The 21,206-nt window shown below is 47.9% G+C and overlaps 1 protein-coding gene and 1 pseudogene across 5 annotated transcripts in view; one reads left to right on the forward strand and one right to left on the reverse strand.

Moving 5' to 3' along the window:
* The window catches only part of IKBKB (inhibitor of nuclear factor kappa B kinase subunit beta), a 54,744-nt gene extending 33,843 nt beyond the window's left edge, over positions 1-20,901 (reverse strand). For all 5 annotated transcript variants that reach the window (XM_059685322.1, XM_059685321.1, XM_059685320.1 and 2 more), the window contains exons 1-5: positions 20,751-20,901; positions 19,946-20,068; positions 7,832-7,926; positions 6,775-6,892; positions 3,658-3,727 (exon numbers count right to left, since the gene is read on the reverse strand). In XM_059685322.1, coding sequence (XP_059541305.1) covers positions 3,658-3,727; positions 6,775-6,892; positions 7,832-7,926; positions 19,946-20,050 — 388 coding nt within the window. In that variant the 5' untranslated portion in view covers positions 20,051-20,068; positions 20,751-20,901. The remainder of the gene's footprint in view (positions 1-3,657; positions 3,728-6,774; positions 6,893-7,831; positions 7,927-19,945; positions 20,069-20,750) is intronic.
* Positions 9,198-10,306, forward strand: LOC132225924 (ATM interactor-like; annotated as a pseudogene).
* Positions 20,902-21,206: the final 305 nt, after the last annotated feature.

Raw genomic sequence — 21,206 nt, forward strand, 5'->3', positions numbered from 1 at the left:
CTCCTTTTCTCACATGTACTCTGCAGTATCTTCTGGGGCAACTGAAAATTCGCTGGGAAAATCCTACCTGTGTCTGTTATCTTGGTGCTGCTCTGAGTGGGCATCTCTGGGAGGTGAGTGGCACAGAAGATATGGGGGGGGGGGCCACACAGGTGTAACCCAGAAGAGAAGGCAATTAATCTCAACCCAGCAGTCAAGGGTGTGGCTCTGCCGGTTATCGGAAGTCAACCTGGCAGAGAGCAGAGGTGGCAACTCCAACAAAGGGAACATGGCGCCAGCGCTTGAAACAAACTAGAACAAAATATGCTCAGGAAATGTTTCAGAATACAGAACAGTTACGTGAGATGAGCTCCAAGAAAAACTTTTGACCTCTGGCTCAGTGACAAAACCCTTGCAAAAGAAATAAATTTGATGAATACACAAATCAGGAATGGGAATAAAAGTAAAATACAATGTTATCAGCCACCTCCATCACCACAACAAAGACAGGGGAGGTAATTGCTTACAAAAACTGGCCGAGATAGGAATGGGTCTGAGGAAGAGAAGTTTCAAAGACAACCTCCTACCAGGCTCACTGGATCCCAATCCCAGGTCAACATCCATATTAGTGGGTGAAGAAAGATTTTCAAAAGAAATGCTCTAAACCCAAATCCAGAGGGGGAAGGAAATGAGAAAGAAACTAACACTTGGTGACTGCAATTCTGCTAGAAGCTTTATGTACATCATCTTATTTTATCCTCATAACAATTCTAATAAGGGAAGTAATGATCCCATTTCACAGCTAATAAAACTGATGTTCTTAAAAAATTAAGTAGCATGCCTAAGGTCACACTGCCAATAAGTGGAAGAGCTGGTATTTGACCTGGGAGTGTTACATATATGTGGGTAGCTTTCTTTTTAATGGGTCCTTACTTATTTTAATTTCTCTTGGGATTTATTTCACTCATTTGACATTTATAGAGAGGCTGCTAGATAAGTCATAGCAATATGACTACAGTCTTCACCTTTGAGAATTTAATTCCAGTGTACTACTACTTCAACACCTCATTAACTCCAACTTGGGGTCATGGAGAGGAAAGATAGGGAATCAGAGACCTAAAGAATTTTAATATTCATTCACCTACAAGTGAACTGAACATAAGTCCTTTGGAGTTTACCGCTTGGTTATTCTGATTTACATGTAACTTAAACACACACGTACAACTTGAACAGGTAATAAATAATGTGAAAGCTACTCCACAAGTCAGTGGTAAATGGGTATACAACCAAAAGAATTTCTATTAATATCACTAGAGAATCGCTTGAGGAAATAAAATGTTATATGAGGAAGTAAACAGTTATGTGTGCCTAAGCCAATAATTTAAGACTTTCTTAATAGCTATTCGGTGAATGCACAATGAGTGAAAGAAAAATACTGGCAAGGATAACATTTTAGTAAATGACTTGAAGCCCTAACCAGGGAGAAACCAAATAAAAGTTGCCCATAAAGAGCAAAATATTCCCCAACCTATTAACCTGCTTTCAACCCAACTCAACAGAGAATAAATTAATGATCTGGCCACTGGGGAAGATACAATCAAGTAAATGTCTGAGCAGAATGTAGATGGGTGAGCCATGTAGCCAGGTGTCAAAGAAACAGGTGAGATTCTCGACCTACGGACTAGACTCTCTAGGTAGACAGACAGGACCCTCCCAGGAGACCCACAGGGGCAATGCATGAAGGAATCAGTTTGGCCAGTGGTGGATGCCCACCCCAGTCAGATCAAATTGGTGCAATGTCAAATTGGCCTTACTGTGAACTCTGTTCAAAAGATAAAGGCACAGGGTAGAGAAGGAGGTGGAATTTTCTGTCAGATTGTTTGGATCTTAACCTTAAATATGTCATTGTTTAACTTGGCCCCATTTCATTTCCTTCTTTCCCACCTTCCATCAAAAGTGGCATAGAGTGCCCAACCAGTGTGGCTCAGTCAATTGGGCATCATCCTATGCACCAAAAGGTTGCCTGTTAGATTCCCAGTCAGGGCACATGCCCAGGTTGTGGACTAGATCCCTGGTAGGGGCATGCAGCAGGCGGCCAATCAATGTTTCACTCTCATATGTTTCTCTCTCTCCCCCTTCCTCTTTCTCTAAAATCAATCTTAAAATCAATCTTAAGAGGCCCGGTGAGAGGCCCGGTGCACAAAATTCGTGCATGAGGGGGTGGTCCCTCAGCCCAGCCTGCACCCTCTCACAATCCGGGACCCCTCGGAGGATGTCCGACTGCCAGTTTAGGCCTGATCCCTTGAGGAGTTTACAGTCCAGTGGGGGAGACAGGTGAATCAGATTTCAGTGGGGATAGGACCTAGAATGTGGCTGAGCAGAAAATGCCATAGCAAAACATAGGAACAGCACTTGACTCACTTCTTGGAGTCAGATTTCCTAAACGCAGTGACATCAAGCAGAAGTTTATAGGATGAACAGATTTGCTATTCAGGGATCAGGCCTAACCTGGCAGTTGGACATCCCTCTCGCAATTCGGGACCGCTGGCTCCTAACCGCTCGCCTGCTTGCCTGCCTGATGGCCCCTAACCACTCACTGCCTGCCTGATGGCCCCTAACCACTCATCTGCCTGCCCGATCGCCCCTAACCACTCTGCCTGCCTGCCTGATCGCCCTTAACTGTGTCTGCCTTGGCCCCTGCCACCATGGCTTCATCTGAAAAGAAGTCCGGAATGACATCTGGAAGGTCGTTCAGCTGTCCGGTCTAATTAGCATATTACATTTTATATATATATATATATATATATATTTATATTTGTATAAAGTGGCATTGAGTAATTAAGAGGCAGACCCACAGCAGCAAGGCAAAGTGTCTTAGAGACTGGAAGTCACTTAGCCTTCCAGGCCAAGACTTAGAAGAACACAGCTTGTGGCAAAATGGTAACAACTGGTGAATCTGGTGACAGGTATGTGGGTTTCACTGGATTGCTCTTTCAACTTTTCTGTATGTTTGGCATTTTTCTATAAAATAAAGTGTGAGCAAACAAAATACAGCTTTAAAAATGTTTCAGTGAGAAGGGGATGAAAATGGTGTATCATTCCCCAAATCTCAGGGCAACACTCAGTGATAAACTCTGGATGACTCTAGATCTCAGTCAACTTGGCATTGCTTCTGACCTCTGCAGTCTGTGGTCACTCTTCTCCCTGAAGCCAGCCTTGTCTTCTCAGAGAGTGCCACCGATACCCTCATCTGAGGACACCACCCGTACCAAAGGATTAAACAAGGGCGGTTTTTCCTATGCCTGGGGTTGGCAAAAGAGCTGCCAATGTAGAAGTGGAAAAAGTCATTGTGAAGGGATGAGATTCATTCAAGTGACAACCTGCTCCATCGCTGGCCATTCCAGGAAAGTAGGGAGGGGAGATTTGTAATGGGAAAGGAAATCTGTTACTCTATATACATCATAATTCACATAATGACTTAGTCCGGAAGGAAGGGAAATCTATTTGAGTTCAGCGCCTGCCTGACTAGCCCCTTGTTGACCTGTCCACGCTGTCTGTCTGTCATACCTCATCCCTCTGTAAAGATCAAAATATCTCCGCTGTGCTCCACAAGGACTCACAGGGGCACCACACACTCTCCCTGGAGGGCTTGACCTGCTTTCCAGGTCTGGGATTTACCAATGTCACTCAGCAAGGTGAGGATGGCTCCTTCCCGTAGGCCACAGCAGTTCTCAAACTGGTTCAGGTACTGTCAAGAAGATGAAAAGCAGTGTCAGGCTGACTGGTCACCAACCACCAATAAGTCCCCGAGGGGCTTTTACCAGTCATGTGAGTGCGACCCTGGCCCGGGGCTTTGGGAACCTGGGCTGATGGCAGCCGGGGCAGCAGGACTGGCAGGAACTGGCCCGAGGCGGAGGAGGAAGTCTGAGAACGCCCAGAAGCGCTCACTTACGCGTAGCTGAGGCGCCTCTGAGTCATTCTAAGATGAGGGATTTTCAGTCTCACCTGCACTGCAGTTTTGAGGGAGACAGGCCAGAGTCTAAGCTCAACCACAATTGGTCCACTGCGCCTGACCGTCCCACAAAAGGCAGGGTGGAAGGCTCTCGCTAAAAACCACCCTCTGGTCACTTCCCAACATTGCCTTGCCAGTGGGGTGATGATGACAGGAGGGAAGATTTAATGAGCACTTACTACGTGCCTGGCACTGGGCTAACCTCTGCACAGATAAGCCAGGTAAAGCTTTACCTGCCATGCCTCACTGCATCCTCCCCACTGCCACTGAGGTGAGTACTGGTGGAATTTCCATTTCGTAGGTGAGGAACCTGAGACTGGAGGGGGTCAGCGATCTGTCTGCTCACACAGCCATTCCAGGGCAGAGCTGGAATAGGAAGCCATGTGTATCTGAGTCTCGAGCCCAAACACTTAACCCCTTTGCCCTCCTGGCCCTCTCAGCTTGTTGAGGGGTCCAATATACTACTGGAAATTGGCCTCAAATGAAGGCAATGGAGACAAAACTTCCCAATGGATGTTTACAGTCACTGACTAACACTTATAACCATGAACGTTCAAGAGCCTGTTTCCTGGGCAGGACATACGGACTTCACTCTTTCAATCTGTTCTGGCTTTTACACTTGCTTGTGCGCTGGCCGCGCTTGTCTCGCTATGACCAGGGTGTAGATTTTGAACTTTTTAGAGGAGGGAAAGACAGGCCACCTCATCTGGAGAACACAGAGAACCCCATCACTCTGGGCAGCAGCACCGTCCTCCAAGTTCTCCCACCCCCACCCTGTGGGTAACAACATGGACAGAGGCCCCTTTGGCTGCAATCACTTCCTGCTTGCCCAGAGCACCCTGCGCCCACGCCAGGCCAATCACGTGGACGTGTGTGCCTTCTCCCCTGGCTGACCGGCTCTTTGCCGCCTACAAGAGCAAGTCTGAAGTCCTGTGCCCAGCCCTCCACAATCTGGTCACATCCCACCTACCTCCTACATTGCCCTCAAAGAACAATCTGCTCAACTACAACATAGCTGTATCTCCTCAAATAACTGCCGTTAGTAATCAGATGATTGTCAAAGGTTAGGAAAATAAAGAGGAAAAATGAAAGCTTTGTCACGTTCCCCATTTCTCATCCGTTATCAGTGCCCTGCCTGCGGTCTTGCCAGCGACTGTGCTCACATCCTGCTGTGACACTCCCAGGATGCGCCCACCTCCCGGGGTGGAGAAAGCTACTGGGGCGGATCAACCTTCACGGAAAGTTTCCTTGTAAAAAAGGAGGCGGAAGGGGCCCAAAGAGTAATGAGAACAGCACATGATGCTGGGTCCAGGAAACTGCCATGTGAAGACAGAACTGCCCGGGCGTCCCCCTCGGGGGCCTCCTTCCAGAGCAGGGGCGCGGAACCTTTTTTCTGCCAAGCGCCATCTGGATATTTATAACATCATTTGAGGGCCATACAAAATGATCACCTTAAAAATTAGCCTGCTAGCCCTAGCCAGTTTGGCTCAGTGGATAGAGCTTCGGCCAGTGGACTGAAGGATGGCACGTTGGGTCAGTGGCTACAGCATCGGCCTGCGACCGAAAGGGTGGCATGTACCTTGATTGCCGGCTCAATCCCTGCGTGCGGGAAGCAACCAATCGATGTGTCTCTCTCACACTGACATTTCTCTCTCTCTGTCTTCCCCCCCCACTTCCACTCTCTCTAAAAAATATCAATGGAGAAATATCCTCAGGTGAGGATTAACAAAGATGTTTTTGTTTTAATGAGCCTGCTCTATTTGGTCAAACATTTAATTAACTCACTCTTAGTGCCTCGGCAGGGCCAGACCACATGATTCCATGGGCCTTCTCCGGCCCGCGGGCCGGACGTTCTCCACCCCTGCCCTGAGTGAGGAGCTGAGGGAGACGCGCACTAACAGGGACGTCTCAATACAAAGCAAGTGTTTTGTTCAGAGCTTCCAGTTCTCCTCTTGCTATATGGCAAAATTCAGCTTCACGGGTGGAGAGGTGGCCTGCATGTGGGTTCCAGCAGGCTGTGGCCAAGCTCTGCCACTGCAGCTGGAAGGTTATAACCACCTAACCTCTCTGGGCTGTGATAGCCACCCTTTCCACGGGAATCGTAACGGTTTAACCAATGTCACAGGGTTGTTAATTAAGAAGCAAGGCAATGTGTAAAAGCAAGTTGTGTGATGCTGTTTTAGAGAACATGGGGGAGGTGGACACACACCACTGTCCCCGAGAGGAGGGAGAGCTGCCATCACCCACCCTGAAGCGCATGTTCTAGTAAAGAGAAGCTAATGTGAGAAGGAAGAAAGCAGAGCCCAGAAGGTGAGTCAGTGGTGGCTCTGGAACCCCAGCTGGGTTTCCTGACTACTGAGCCAGCCCCCTTCCTGCTCCGCTCTGGGACCCTGAGGGCACTGCTGCCACGTCTGTGGGAGCAATCCCTCCTAATAAGGACAGCGGTGATGCTGACATGCGAGGCTGAAGTGGCCCTGACGTGCCGAGGGAGGGAAAGTTTGCTTTGGAAGGTGTCCAGTCTTTCCCCGTCCTGAAGACCTGGTGATTGCTTCCTTGTCATTTTAGTAATCGCTGTGCAGAACGTACAGTGAGCCCTTCCCTGACTTTCTCGTAAGAGCCTCTGATTCACACCCCGCACGGGGCATGGACGGGGGATTTGAGAAGGAAAAGCAATCCTGCTGAAGTCACCGGGGCTCCCTGAGCTTCCTGATGATGAAAGAGGTGAAAGGTCTCCCCACTGCTCCCGCCCTGACAGGCTGTGCCCGCCACCCGGAAAGCCTCACCTTTCGGAGATCCCCTCCTTGGCAGTACTCCATGGCCAGCAGGGGCAAGTCATTGGGAGCCAAATTCTGCATCCCCTCGGGGACATCCCGGGCAGCCACCACATTGGGGTGGTTGAGCCTAAGAAGGAGGAGAAACCAGTGAGGGAGGAACCCAAATGTTGGCTCAAACCCATTCCCCACTCTGCCCATGTCTCATCGAAGCTCGCCTTCTAACAAAGGCCTAGAATAGCCAAGTGCCCTCGGGAGTAAGTAGGAAGACAGAGGTCAGGAACCGGCGACTCACCCCAGTGCCCGGTCAGTTAGCATCCACCCAGATCTACTTTCAGCACCATGAACTCAAGAGCTCTGCAACTGAATCAGTATACCTTAACTTTCTTTTGAGTGCCCCATATCAAGTCCTCATTGTACTTCGAAACTGCTTCTAAAAGCAGAGAAAGTAGAGGGGATTTCCAATCTCATGCCACGCGAGTGGCGACGGTGTGTGTGTGCCCGGGTGCGTGTGTGTGCCCGGGTGCGTGTATGTGCATGCGGACAAGGTGACGCCTCCCTTTTTTAAGAGGTTCATGGAGGCTGCTGTTTAATGAGGCTGCTGGAGGACAGCATCCATCTAGGGACCGACAGGCCGTGTCTCCACACTGGAAGAATAAATATCAGTAATAGGTTCACAGCAGTGGAGTCACATGCCACCTTGGAATTGGAAATATAGGGGGGAAAAGGATTTTTGCTGACAAAGGGAAATTCACTGGGATAACTATTTTAAAGTCCTTAATATAACAAACGAAACTGAGCAGAAGCCCCTGACAAGGCTAACCACCACTGCTCTGCAAGTCATTTACCTGGACGTCTGGCTGGTATTCTGACTGAGGGACTGAGATATGCAGAAGGTGAGGCTGTTGCTCCAGACCCCAAAGTTCAGCTGGCACCCTCCAGATTTCATCTCAATGTCCCATGGTCCCTCAGCTCCTGCAGCACCCTTGACACCCCCGTTCCCCGCCCCCAATCTTCCCCAGGGGCAGCTCTGTCGAAGTGGCTCGGTGTACTGGTGCTCCAACCTCACCTTCTCATGATCTGGATCTCCAGGCACCACCGCTCTCGATTCCGGGGGCTGAGCTCCTGCCGGCACTGCTTGATAGCGATCTGCTCACCCGTTTCCTGCAGGGAGAGCACACACAGGAAGGGTCAGCACAACCAATGACAACCACAGAGAAACTCATGGGTCAAATGGGGAATTGTCTCCCTAGAGCCCAAAGCATGGATCTTGATCCCCTCCCGGCTCCTGAGGCCCACATATGTATCCACTGGTAAATATCCCCAAGTCACCTGCCAGCCCATCAGGCTGCTCTCCACCCTCCCCGCCTCTCGCCCCGCCCTTCTCTCTCCTCATTTCTATCCATCCAGAGTCCTTGCTCCATTCCTACCTCCTCCCTGAAACCTCTGCTGACCATTCCAGCCCGAGAGATTTCTCATTCCTCCAAACCCGACTGCTGTCACACCAGGTTGAACCCTATGACATTGTGATCTTGACCATTCTGACCTGCACAACTGATACTTCCATATGGCTCAACCAAACGGTCCACGCCACATTCTCTTCATGTCTCATGTGTCTCTCCTTTTTCGTGTTTCTCTCTCCAGAGAGAAAGCAAGCCCAGTATAGTAGGTGGAAGACAGACTGATTCAAATTCCAACCCAGCCATTTACTAACTCTGTGACCTTGAGCAGACCATTTGGTCTGACTCCGTTTTTTCATCTCTAAAATGGGAATACAGATACCCAACTTCAGGACTGTCATGAAGCGAGCCCCTCGCAGGTGTCCAATAACACTCCTGGGGGCACACCCATGTCATGCAGGTACCCCTGGCATTTAAAGTCCTCTGAAGCTTGGCTCCAACCTGCCTTCCCTGCCATTCTCCCATGAGTCCACCCCAGGCATCTGACACTGCAGCTAGGTTACTCCACTTGTCCCACTCCTGTGCTTTTCTAGTCTGTGCTCTGATCGGTGCACAGGCACTACAGTCTTCCTACTGCAAGGGGCTCTTACCCTCCTCTAAACAGGTAACTCCCCCATTGCACATACCTACCAAGGACTTATTTCCCATTGGGCCATAAGGTGATTTCCTCTTCTCTTAGTTAAATTTGTCTATCCTCATGCACTTTAACCTCTACTCTACTAACCAGCACAATTGAGGTTTTGTGCATGGAAGAGAGGTAATAAAATTTTTGTGAATAATTAACTGACTGCCTGGGTCCAGAGGATCCACCCCTCCCTTTGACTTAGTGCTCTAGGCAGCACCAAGGAGCTCATGGGTACAGACTAAAAGTGGATGGCCCTGAGGCTGCCGCACTGGCAGTAGCAGGGACAGTGGCTCTGGCCTTGGCTGTTCCAGACACCACACGGGGGTCACTACTACGCTGCTGCCACCTCCATGCGGGCCTCCAGGATTGCTGAGGGAAAGCAGCTGCCCCTGGCCACGGCTTTGGTGACACCAGCCTGGGAGATGGTCCTGCCATCAACGAGCAAGCTATACCAATACTACGTTCTGTGCACACGCAGCAAGAATCTCCCCAATAGCCCTATACTCAGTATGCACCCGGGAAGAGCCACAGAGTACAGGACAGTACAGTAACCCCTCAATAAGAAAATACTTCAAAGCCATCTCAAAATCCTACTGCTGCCCTCCTCGAGGTGCTGCCAGACCATTTTCTCATTTTATGAAAATGCATACTGAAAACAATCATAAGCCTTATAATTATTAGCCTTGTAAGTGCAGCAATTATATGGTACTGAATGGGACTTAAAAAAACACATGTCAAGGATCGTGGCAAGACCTCCCAGTGTGCATGTGGCTGTCCTGTGGCAGCAGAACTGCATCACAGACACACATTTACCAAACTAGCCATGATCCCTGCAAGGATAGGGAGAAAAGGAAAAATGGAAGCCTCCAAACACAAGCAGAAGTTGTCTAGAAGACCACCGAATCACTGCTCAACAAACCAAACCCTAGAACTAACAAAAACTATAAGCTTCAGAAATAAGGTGGCAGCATCTCTGACCCTTCCAGCTCCAATGCCAGAAAACAGATACTTACAACACCTCTAAGATACTCTCAGAAGTTGCTTTTATCAAATCCCAGTATTGCTGGGGTTAAGCTCTCCATCATGCAGTTACCTCACACACCTACTCTTTTTTTAGCAGTTCTATTGCGATATAATTCACATACCATACAACTCATCTATTTAAAATATACAATTTAATGGTTTGGGTTATACTCAAGAGTAGTACAACAAAGCCACAATCAAATTTAGAACATGTTCATCATCCCCCAAAGAAACCCCATATCCATCAGCAGTCACTCCCCTTTTACCCCCAACTCCTCCAGCTCTAAGCAACTATCAATCTACTTTCTGGCTCTACAGATTTGCCTGTTCTGGACATTTCATATAAGTGGAATCATATAGTATGTGGTCTTTTGTGATAACATCTTTCACTTAGCATGGTTCTAAGGCTCACCCATGCGGTAGCCACATGCCTACTTTGGTGACAACAGTCCTTGGTGCAGCCCGTAGTACTAGGCATTGATAACCAGGTCTGCCGTTAAGTATCATTCACATACTTTGGTATTAGATCCCTGATCTTTGCCTAGATCCTAAGGCTCTCTCTCTCTCTGAAGATGTTGAAAAATTGCAAATTTTGTTTCTATCGAACCAATTAGTACAGTTGTGCAAGTGAACTTGAGTAGAAGTCCACCTAGGAAATGTATCAAAAGAATACCATTTTCAATCAATGTACAGACTTAATTACATCCCACAAAATGTTATGCCCTCTACATCATGAACTTCTGAATTCCTCAGTCTGTTCTCAAACTTATTTGAATTTGGTTTCAAGTTTCCTTTCCCATCAGCATTCAGACTCACACTTTTGCCCAGTTCTCTGGTAACTTCATCAATAACAGCTCTCACATGCCATTACAGATGCTTGTTTCCAGTCAGATGGGATCGCCACAGAAACTCAGACTGTGGAATGCAGAGTTTTACAAGTGAGAGAAAACTGGTGGGCCAAGCTGTAAAATGAGGTGACACTGCTGAGTGTGTCCACACAGTATGTGACGTCTTGATGGACAGACTTATAAGCAACAGTTTAGCAGAAGACACACATGGCTTGTTACCTCAGAATGACTCTGAGAGTTTAAACCAAGATATTTTAAATGTGCACCTATTTTCCAGGCCAGTGTTGCTCAGTGGTTGAGCATCGACCTATGAACCAGGAGGTCATGGTTCAATTCCCAGTCAGGGCACATGCCCAGGTTGCTCAACCCCCAGTAGGGGACGTGCCGGAGGCAGCTGAACAATGATTCTCTCTCATCATTGATGTTTCTCTCTTTCTTTCTTTTTTTCTTTATTGATTAAGGTATTACATATGTGTCCATATCCCTCCATTGCACCCACCCCCCAATCCTGCCCTCATCATCACCTCCTGTTGTCTGTGTCCACTGGTTATGCTTATATGCATGCATACAAGTCCTTTGGTTGATATCTCTCTCTCTTTCTTCTCTCTCTCTCTCTCTCTCTCTCTCTCTCTCTCTCTCTCTTTCTCCCTCTCCCTTTCTCTTTGAAATCAATAAAAAATATATTAAAAATATAAAATGTGCATCTATTTTAACTTCAATTCACAGAAGAGTGTGTTAGTTTTCTATAGCTGCCACAAATTTCGTGGCTTAAAACAACACAAATTTGTTCCCTTAAAGTTCTGGAGGTCAGAAGTCTAGCACAGGCCTCATTGGACCAAAATCAAGATGTCAGCAGGGCCATGCTCCTATCTGGAGGTTCTAGGGGAGAATGTGTTTCCTTGCCTTTTAGAGCTTCTAGACGGAAGGTGCCTGTGTTCCGTGCTCAGGGCATCTCCCTCCATCCTCAAAGCCAACCATGACCAGTTGAGTCTCTGTCACATTGCATCACTCAGACACTGGCTCTCCTGCCCCCCTCATCCAATCCAGGATAACCTTCCCATTTAAAGCCAACTGCCTGGCAACTTTAATTGCATCGACAACCTTAAGTCCCCTTTGCCATGTGACCTCATATACTCACAGGTTCAGTATATTAGGACATAGATATCTTTGGTATAGGCCATTATTCTACCTACCACAAACAGTATGCTTCCTTCATAAAAATGATGATTAATCAATCCCAAAAGATAGATGTATTAAGTGACTTAGATAATATTTTAGGTACTCTATCTATACATTGGATAACTGTAGAGAATTGTAGTCTTCTGCTCAACACAAACACTGAACCTAACACACCTGTCACCAGGCCCAACCCAGGCTCCAGAAATAGATTTTGATACTTAAAGATTAATACCAAAGATGGAAGATTTTACATTGGCCTCAATATTCAAACTCAAACTAAAGAGTAAATTTAGTAAGACGAACACTGGGAAAACGGGGCGTAGAGACCAAAACTTTCTGTTTGTGGACAAGTCAGCGTAGTCCTAAGGTTACAGGGGAAATCCTAACTTCCTAGGCCTGGGGATGTCCCATACAGTTACAGACACACCAACTATTTTTACACAGTGGCCCTCTGGAAATATTCTAAAACATTCCGGTTTTTCTGTGAGTAATGTTTCACTTGAACTACAAACTCAAACACTGACTTTCTGCTGCTTAAAATATACCTGGTCTAGAAAGCAGAGTTCGATGAAACAGTACAGAAACAGACTGTGACTACTGGTTTTGAAGGCCTGGGGCGTCTGTTCTTCACCAGCAGTGAAACTCCAACAGCAGCGGATGGTTCCTGTATTTGGCCTGTAACCCCCTAGTCTCAGCTCTGTCCTGTGGAACCCTAGACTTGGCCTGGAACCATCTCACTATCCAACTTCCAGAAAGTGGACTCCTCACTGGGGAAAAATTTAAAATTGGTTTGTATTTTGAGAAACGGAGACAGGGGCCAACAGTGTTATCTATGTTGGATAAAGTTCATTCCAAAGGTCACTAAGAGTCTCTGTGATTCTTTGCTTTTTGTACATGAAAACATAAAAAGTGTGTATAAATGTGAGTGTATTATAAAGTGTAGAAGGCAGGAGGCGGTGGGTTGGGGAGACACATCCTCAGACTTCTGAGAGCAATCAAAAGTTGCCACAGCAGCCCTAGCCGGTTTGGCTCAGTGGATAGAGCGTCAGCCTGTGGACTGACTGGGTCATGGGTTTGATTCCGTCCAAGGGCACATGCCTGGGTTGCAGGCTCGATCCCCACTAGGGGGCATGCAGGAGGCAGTTGATCAATGATTCTCTCTCATCACTGATGTTTCTATCTCTCCCTCTCCCTTCCTCTCTGAAATCAATAAAGAAATATATATACTTTTAAATTAAATTAAATTTAAAAAAAAAAAAAAAGTTGCCACAGCAGTAATCTGGAAGACTAGTTTATATAGGAGCTGGCGCAGTTTCCCAAAGTTAGCCCTCTTTTAATGACCAGAGAAAACTCACAGGAAGCCAAAACGTACATTCAACCCTTAGCACAGAAAGCCCAGTCTCTTGTTACCATGGCCACCATCCAACAGGCCATTATAGCACAGGGGGCAAGTGGTAATAACCTCCTCATTCCTTCTCAGGCCCTGCCCTCTAAAAGGAATGTTTCAGAAAGGAGGTGCAAGCCGAAGCCGGTTTGGCTCAGTGGATAGAGCGTCGGCCTGCGGACTGAAGGGTCCCGGGTTGGATTCCGGTCAGGGGCATGTACCTGGGTTGCGGGCACATCCCCCATGGGGGGCGTGCAGGAGGCGGCTGATCGATGTTTCTCTCTCATCGATGTTTCTAACTCTCTATCTCTCTCCCTTCCTCTCTGTAAAAAATCAATAAAATATATTTAAAAAAAAAAAAAAAGAAAGGAGGTGCAAAGCTGGGCCCTGAGAGACCCTAGTGACAGAACTCAGGCCTGCCAGTCCAAAGATCCAGGGTCTGACTGCAGCTTTAGCCCTGACTCAACAGTGTTGAAGAGTCGGTGCTGAGAGAGCTCCGACTTCAACCCGCTCTATTCAGTGTAAACACCCAATGGACACAGTAGCCTCCACACTCACCACGGGGCTCAGGGATGAAGTAGGTCAGGGTGGAACGCCCTCATCCCTCGCCTGGTGAATGTGTGGCATTGAGCCTATTACTCGAGCTTCTGGGTCCTAATCCACAAGATGGAGATGACTCTCCCCCTTCCGGTGCTGGCAGTTACAATGAGATGGAGGGTCTGACACACACTGAGCCTTGAGTAAATGACAGTGGTATCATTTCCTTTCTCTAGCCCTTTGCGCATGTTGCTCTACCCATCGGAAGTGCCCTGTCTTCTCCCATCAGACTATCTACAGTCTGCTTCCTTTCAAGATCCTGCTCAAGTTCCATTTGCTCAAGAGGCCTTCGCTCTCCTCTGAGCATTCAAGAAAACAATATGGATAGAGCACCTAGACCAGCTGGCACACAACACTCTTGATAAATAGCAGCCATTATCATTTCCACACAACTGGGTGCTTATATTTCAATATACTGGATAAATTCCTAACTATTCGTTTTCCCTCCTCAATTAGAGCATAAGCACATTAAGAACAAGGTCATGTCCTTTCTCCCCTTGATGGATTCGTGATGGAGCTGAGGTCAGTGCTCAATAAATTCTAAATGAACTGACAAAAGTCTTTAAGACTTCAAACACACAGATAAGCTGAAATGAGCGTAGTCTTATCAGTGAGGGGACAAGTAAAAGTCAGTACTATTTCAAAGAAGGGATGTTTAATAATACCTTACCTTTTATATCTTTGTAACATGCAAGGCATATATGGCCTCATTTTATCCTCACACAAGCATCACTTGGGACCCAAGACAGTGCTTCCAGACCCTTTCACATCAAAGCACAGAGAATACATTTGTATGGTATCCTAGGACTTTTCCAGGAGCTTCCAGAGAGCTGCCTATGTCTGGCCCAGAGCCAAGGAGATCAATATCTTAGCATCCTCAAAATCCAGGGGGAAAGAGGGCACCGAGGACACAAATGGTGATAGGAAAAACAAAATGTACTAAAAAAAAAAAAATCCATGGAGGAAGTTGTGGTCCTAAGTCATGAAGCTGTCAGGATTTGAACCCAACGCTGTGTGACTATGAGTCATGTATTTTCCCCCCCTTTTCCCCACCAGGTGCTGCAGTCTAAGGCCACTCAGATCATCTCCTTTTCCTCTTCTTTGGTTTTTAACAAAGATCTTTTTGAAATTATCAGCCTATCTAGGCTGTACTGACCCTTGGGCTGAAGATGTAAGTGAATAAGTACCAACACAGCAAGGATTGTCAAGGCCCATGCTTAGTAAGAGAATAAAAAAACTCAAGGACACAGGACTGAGGTCATTGTTACACTGCCCTTCCTCACTGGGGAGTAATCTTTTTAGAGTTCTCTGTTAAACAAGGAAGACAGCTATTTTGTCCTCCCTTTTTCCCTTACTGCTTTGAAATGGTTTAGACTGATTGTGGAGAACTGATAATGTCCTAGGGGTTTCCCCACCTTGGATTCCCCCACTATAGAGCAGTCACAGTGGTAGGTTCAGATTCCAAATCCTTCACTTACTAGCTTAGCCTCTTAGGGTAAGTGGCTTAGCCTCTCAGCTATAGTTCTGTTTTCTCAGCTATAAAATGGAATTAAAGACAATAATACTTCCTTCTAGGTTTATTGTGCAGACTGGAGATAACGCATGTAAAATACCTAGCCAGGCCTGCCAATGTAGCTCAGTGGTTGAGCGTCAACCTGTGAAATAGGAGGTCACAGTTTGATTCCTGGTCAGGGCACATGCTAAGGTTGTGGGCTCAGTCCCCAGTAGGGGGCATGTAGGAGGCAGCCAATCAATGATTCTCGCTCATCGTTGATGTTTCTATCTCTTTCTCCCTCTCTGTTTCCCACTGGAATTAATAAAAATATATTTTTTAAAAAACTAAAATAAAATAAAATACCTTGCCCAGTGCTGGCACATAGTCGGTTTTCAATAAATGTTGGGTCTACTATTAGGCATCACTTATCTGACTGAGGATACCAATGCTTAAGTTCTTCTATGCAATGTCTCTTGTGATTAAAAAAAAAAAGTCTCTCTTTTGTAGACAAGATAAAGCACACAGAGTATTAGGAAAATGTGCATGATTATGTTAAGTAGAGTCATTACACTTGACGAGAGTTAAGCAAATCGACCCTATCCTAGCCCAGCTGCCTTCTTCAAAAGGTCCTGAACACAGGGGTATCCAGCAGACAACACAACGCTCATGTTCTGATCCTGAACACTGATTCAAGAACTCCCACTAAGCACCTAAAGCAGCTCTACAGATTTCTCCAACTGAGGAAGAACCCAGGAGGATGGTGCAGAACTTCCTGGACTGAACCAGGCTCGTCAGCAAGCAATCACTAAGAATCTGTGAACACTCAACTCCTCCCTCCACTTTCTATTCCACCACTAAGTCTTACCAATTCTACTCCTAAAATAGCTCTTAAATCTGCCCCCTTCTCTCCATCTCCGCCACCAACAGCCCTGTCCAATCTCTGACCTGGACTACTCAAAAAGCCTCGTAACTGGTATCCCCACATGACAGGGTAGTGCCAGTGGGGTCCTGGTACCAGTTCCTCAGAGCTGATTACTAAACATTTAGGAATTCAGTGAGAACTGGTTGTCAAACTGTCAGTGGCTTGAAATAAGCCATGATGGGGCTAGTTACTCTGCGGAAATCAGGGCCTTTTTTTTGACAGCTGATTTCCCAGCACACCACTGCGTGGGCCCCTTCCAATCTGTCCCTGCAGTCAGAGTGGATCACCTTCCGCAGCTTCCTGTTGCTTTCTGAATCACCGCAAAACCTCCTCAGCAGTGTCTGACTCTCACCTTCTACCCTTCAGCCTCCTTGGCACCTGTTTCCCTGTCATCCTTCTTTCCAGTCACACTGGCCTTTAAGTCCCACCTACCTGCCATGACCCACCCCTCCACAGGGGCTCTGAACAGACTGCTCCCTCTGCCTGGAACTCTCCTCCCACATTCTCTACCCAAATAACTTCGTCAACCCCTCAGTCTCTGCTGGGTGCCACTTCCTTGGGAAAGCCTTCCCCGATGCCTAGTATAAGGACTCACTGCACTTGGCCCTCTCCCATGAGATACTTACCATAGTTGGGAGCTTACACTTATAATTATTGATTAATGGTTCGTTCTCTTTTCCAAAAAGGTCTTTATCAAAAACCAAATGGGTTTTAGTCACCACTGTATCCATAATAGACAATATTTGTGGACAGACTGAATGAATGATTTTGTGTACCTGATACATTCTATATAATAAAAGCCTAATATGCAAATCAACTGAATGGTGGAATGACTGGTGGAACGACCGGTCGCTATGACATGCACTGACCACCAGGGGGAAGACGCTCAACGCAGGAGCTACCCCCAGGCCAGCCAAGGCAGCACCCACATGGGCCCTCAGGATTGCCCCACCAGTCACCCCACAGATCAGCCCTGATCGCTGGCCAGGCCTAAGGACCCTAGCCATGCATGAATTTTGTGCACTGGGCCTCTAGTATATAACATAAAAACAGTTGGAATGGGGAAGTGAAAGAAACCCAAAGCCACAAAGAGCCCTGGCTGACCAGGAACTTAGAGCCTTCACAAGACACACTCCTACACACAGACAAAAAGGCATTATATGAGGCATGCCAAATGAGTAGAGCTGAAGGAATTCAAAATTCCCACAGAATGAAGGAGTCTGTGATGGGTTTATGGAGGAGATGGTCTAGGGCTGAACCTGGAGGAATGGGTAGAATTTATATAAAGCTGTCCGGGAGGGGGAGACTTGTCCCAGAGAGGGCTCAGCCGACAAACCTGTTGGGAACCAATAAAGGGCGGTAATGATAGAAAGACAGGGAGGCCAGACTGCAGAGGGGCCGCGAACAGCAGGATGAGGAGGAGTTTGGTTGTTGGCTTTTTAAAAGAAAAAACAAGTTAATAAGGAAAGGTTTTTTTTAATAAGGAAAGGAACTTGAAAATAGTTATTCTATGAGAGTAATACACACACACACACACACACACACACACACACACACATTCTTAGGCCCATATATATGAAGCTGGAAATAAAATTTAATCTCACAATAGCTTTCCAAACCCAGAGAGCAGATGGAGGGGATTTTGAGCTGGAGATAACAGACAAGTGGTACATTTGAACAAAACTCTTTTGAAGGGAACCAAGATGTCTCTAGTTCAGCTGCAGTAAGATGTTTGCCATAGTCAAGACTTCAAAAGCCCTAGCGTGTCTAGAAGCAGCCCAGCCCAGGTACATGGGGCTATAGAATGATCTGGTTCTGCTGTAACGCTAGACCCCTGGCTATGCTCTGGCCAGAATAAATTTGAGCCAGTGGTGTTACTGAGGCCCCCTCAGCCAGGGGTAGGCTTTGCTAGAACCCTGGTGTACCAGTTGGGTATAAGAATGTTACTGTCGCCCTAACCAGTTTGGCTCAGTGGATAGAGCGTCAGCCTGCGGACTGAAGGGTCCCAGGTTCGATTCCGGTCAAGGGCATGTACCTAGGTTGCGGGCACATCCCCAGTAGAGGGTGTGCAGGAGACAACTGATCGACGTTTCTCTCTCATCGATGTTTCTAACTCTCTATCCCTCTCCCCTCCTCTCTGCAAAAAATCAATAGAATATATTAAAAAAAAAAAAAAAAAAAAAAAAAGAATGTTACTGTCCTGCAGAGTACAATACTGGCTAGGCAGCAGACTTGAAGACTTTCGCTACTTGCTGCAGCCAGGCTCCTGGCAAGTGGTATGCAATTTGCCATCCCTTCAGTCCAAAAGGGTGCTCATGGCCTGGCCAGTTTTTCTCTGTGGTCAGAGTGTTGGCCAGTGGACTGAAGGGTTCAATTCCTGGTCAAGGTACAAACCATGGTTGCAGGTTCCCCAGCCCAGGAAGGGGTGCATGCAGGAGGCAACCAATCAATGTGTCTCTCTCATCTTGATGTTTCTCTCTCTCTCTCCCCCCCTCCTCCCTCCCTCCCCCTCTCTCTCTAGAAATCATTGGAAAAAATATCCTCGGGTAAAGATTTTTTTTTTAAAAAAGTGCTCAGCAGCCCTTGACTAAAAAGCAGGTGCCTTCCAGGACTTCCCTAGGTCTAGATTTTGGATCAAGAAGCTAATTTAGCTTTTTGATGAGTGAGAGTTCCCTAGCGCAGTGGTCTCCAAATTGGGTATATGAACTGCAGGGGTTACCCAAAACTGGAGTCCAAAAAAATATAAATTAATAAATTAAGCTTTTCTGATATGAACTATCTGGCACTCCCTCAGAGCTTTAGTCAAAAGGTCATTTGCCACTTCTGGTACTCGAGGCATCCTGAGGAAAAGGGCATTTCACAGGCAGGGGTGGACGGGGCCTATGAGGAGAAGTTGCGGGTTACATGTGCTCCGCTTAGTTATAATTAAGAGTTGTATTCTCTAATGTTTAATAACTCTCATAAAGTGGTTGAGTGGCTTAGAAAGGCTCCTACAGAGAATTTCAGTGCGTGTAACACCTGCACAAGCAAACAGAAAAATGGAAGAACTAACATTTCTAGTGTGGGAAGCTCAGGTCAGACACAGGAGGAAAAACAATGAATTTTAATCAGATCTAAAAAGAAATCAGTCCAAGTAACTCAAAATTATAAAATCTGTTTGAAATACGGATTTTCATCCCCAGATCCTTAACAATAATTCTCACTTGCGTGAGCCTCTTCGTATGTTATGCTGTGAAGTATTGCAAGCACTGATAAGGCACTTAAAAATATTTCATTATTCCCATCTTTTACATTTTTCTATTTGTATGTTTTCTAACAGGATCTATTAGAACAAAATATATGCAATACACGATAGTCTAACGTTAGCATAGATATATAATTTAAGATATAATTGAGGCTGAAACCTTAAAATTGTTTTTACTATTTATTTAGGTGGCGTAGTCAGTAAGCTTGGAGACCGCTAACCGAGAGTCGGCATAGCGGCCCTGAAACCCCCATCCTCACTCTCTCCCAAGAAGCCCATGGCCAAGGTGAGCAGCATGCACCCACCTGGCGCACGGTGGGGTACAGGCAGTGAGGGGGGCCTGTCTTCCACAGCCCGCACCCTGCCTGCCCATGGCCCTTCCCCGCTGCACGCCCCCCCCCCCTACCTGATTGTGCCACCGGATGACGTTTCCGAATCCCCCGGTCCCAAGTCGCTCTTTCATTTCCCAGGCCCCACATGTCTGGGTGGGCAGGGAAGGTGACCAGCTCATACCGATGTCGGGCTCACTCTGGAAGCAATTTGGGGTGGGAGACAAAAGGTTATGGTTCAGAAAGAATGGAACTCAAGGAGGTGGGGCAGGTAAGAGAGACCATAGCCTTTCCAGGTAAGAGAAGAAGAAACTGAGCTGGTTTGCAACGTGTATGCAAGTTTGGCGTGTATTTGGTTTGGGCAACAGAGTTTTGTCTTTCTCACTTTCCCCCACCCCCGCCTCAGCCGTGGGGTCAGCGAGCAGGGCGGCAGGTCATGCACAGGAGGCGCTGCCCACAGCCCGTGACCTGGGAATGGGATTCCCGGCCTGGACCTGGGGGGGGGGGGGGGCGGGGGGGGCGCCCTGCCCTGCCCTTCGGCCCCAGGCGGCAGGGGCAGAAACCGTCTGGGTTTCCCCACGGTCACGTGTGTCTTCCCACAGCCCCGGTGAATCACGGCGCTGCCCTGCAGCCACCCAGCTGGGAGCAGCACCCACCTGGGAGCAGCCCCTGGAACCGCCCGCGAGGGCTGCTCTCTGGGCCTCCCCCTCCAACCGCACCCCAGACAGGCTTCCACGCCCGGAACCCCGACTTCTAAACTCCACACAAGTGTCTTCAGGGGCTCAAGTGAGGCGGGAGGTGCAAGCGGAGCCGAGGGGACCAGGGGTGGGCAGGTGTCCCGGGCCCCGGCACCGCGCGGCCCACGCCCGCCCGAGGACTCACCTGTCGGCGGGGACCCGGGGCGGGGGCGGCGGGGGCCGCGGGGGCCGGGGCGGAAAAACCGGGGGCTCTGGGACCACCCCGAAGACATTAAAATGCGGGGATTTACATCGGCCAGCGGAGCGCCACTTCCTCAAACACTTCCTGCTCTGGCGTCAAGGGTCACGTGGGTCTCCGCCCGCCCTTAAAGGGGCCGCAGGGGGCGCTGGCCCGGCCCGCTGGTGTGCCACCCCGGCAGTTCCCGGGGGCCTCGCGCTCCGGTGGCTCCGGGATAGGTGCGTGTGGCTTCTAAACGATTCTAACCCAAATTGCACAGGCTCTGCTCCGGGAGAGAGAACGGCCCTAACACAAGCCCTAAAATGCCAGAGTTGCGGTTCTCAACCTGTGGGTCGCGACCCCTTTGGCGGTCGATCGACCCTTTCACAGGGGTCGCCTAAGACCATCCTGCATATCAGATAT

Source organism: Myotis daubentonii, chromosome 2, assembly GCF_963259705.1.
Source record: "Myotis daubentonii chromosome 2, mMyoDau2.1, whole genome shotgun sequence".
NCBI lineage: Eukaryota > Metazoa > Chordata > Mammalia > Chiroptera > Vespertilionidae > Myotis > Myotis daubentonii.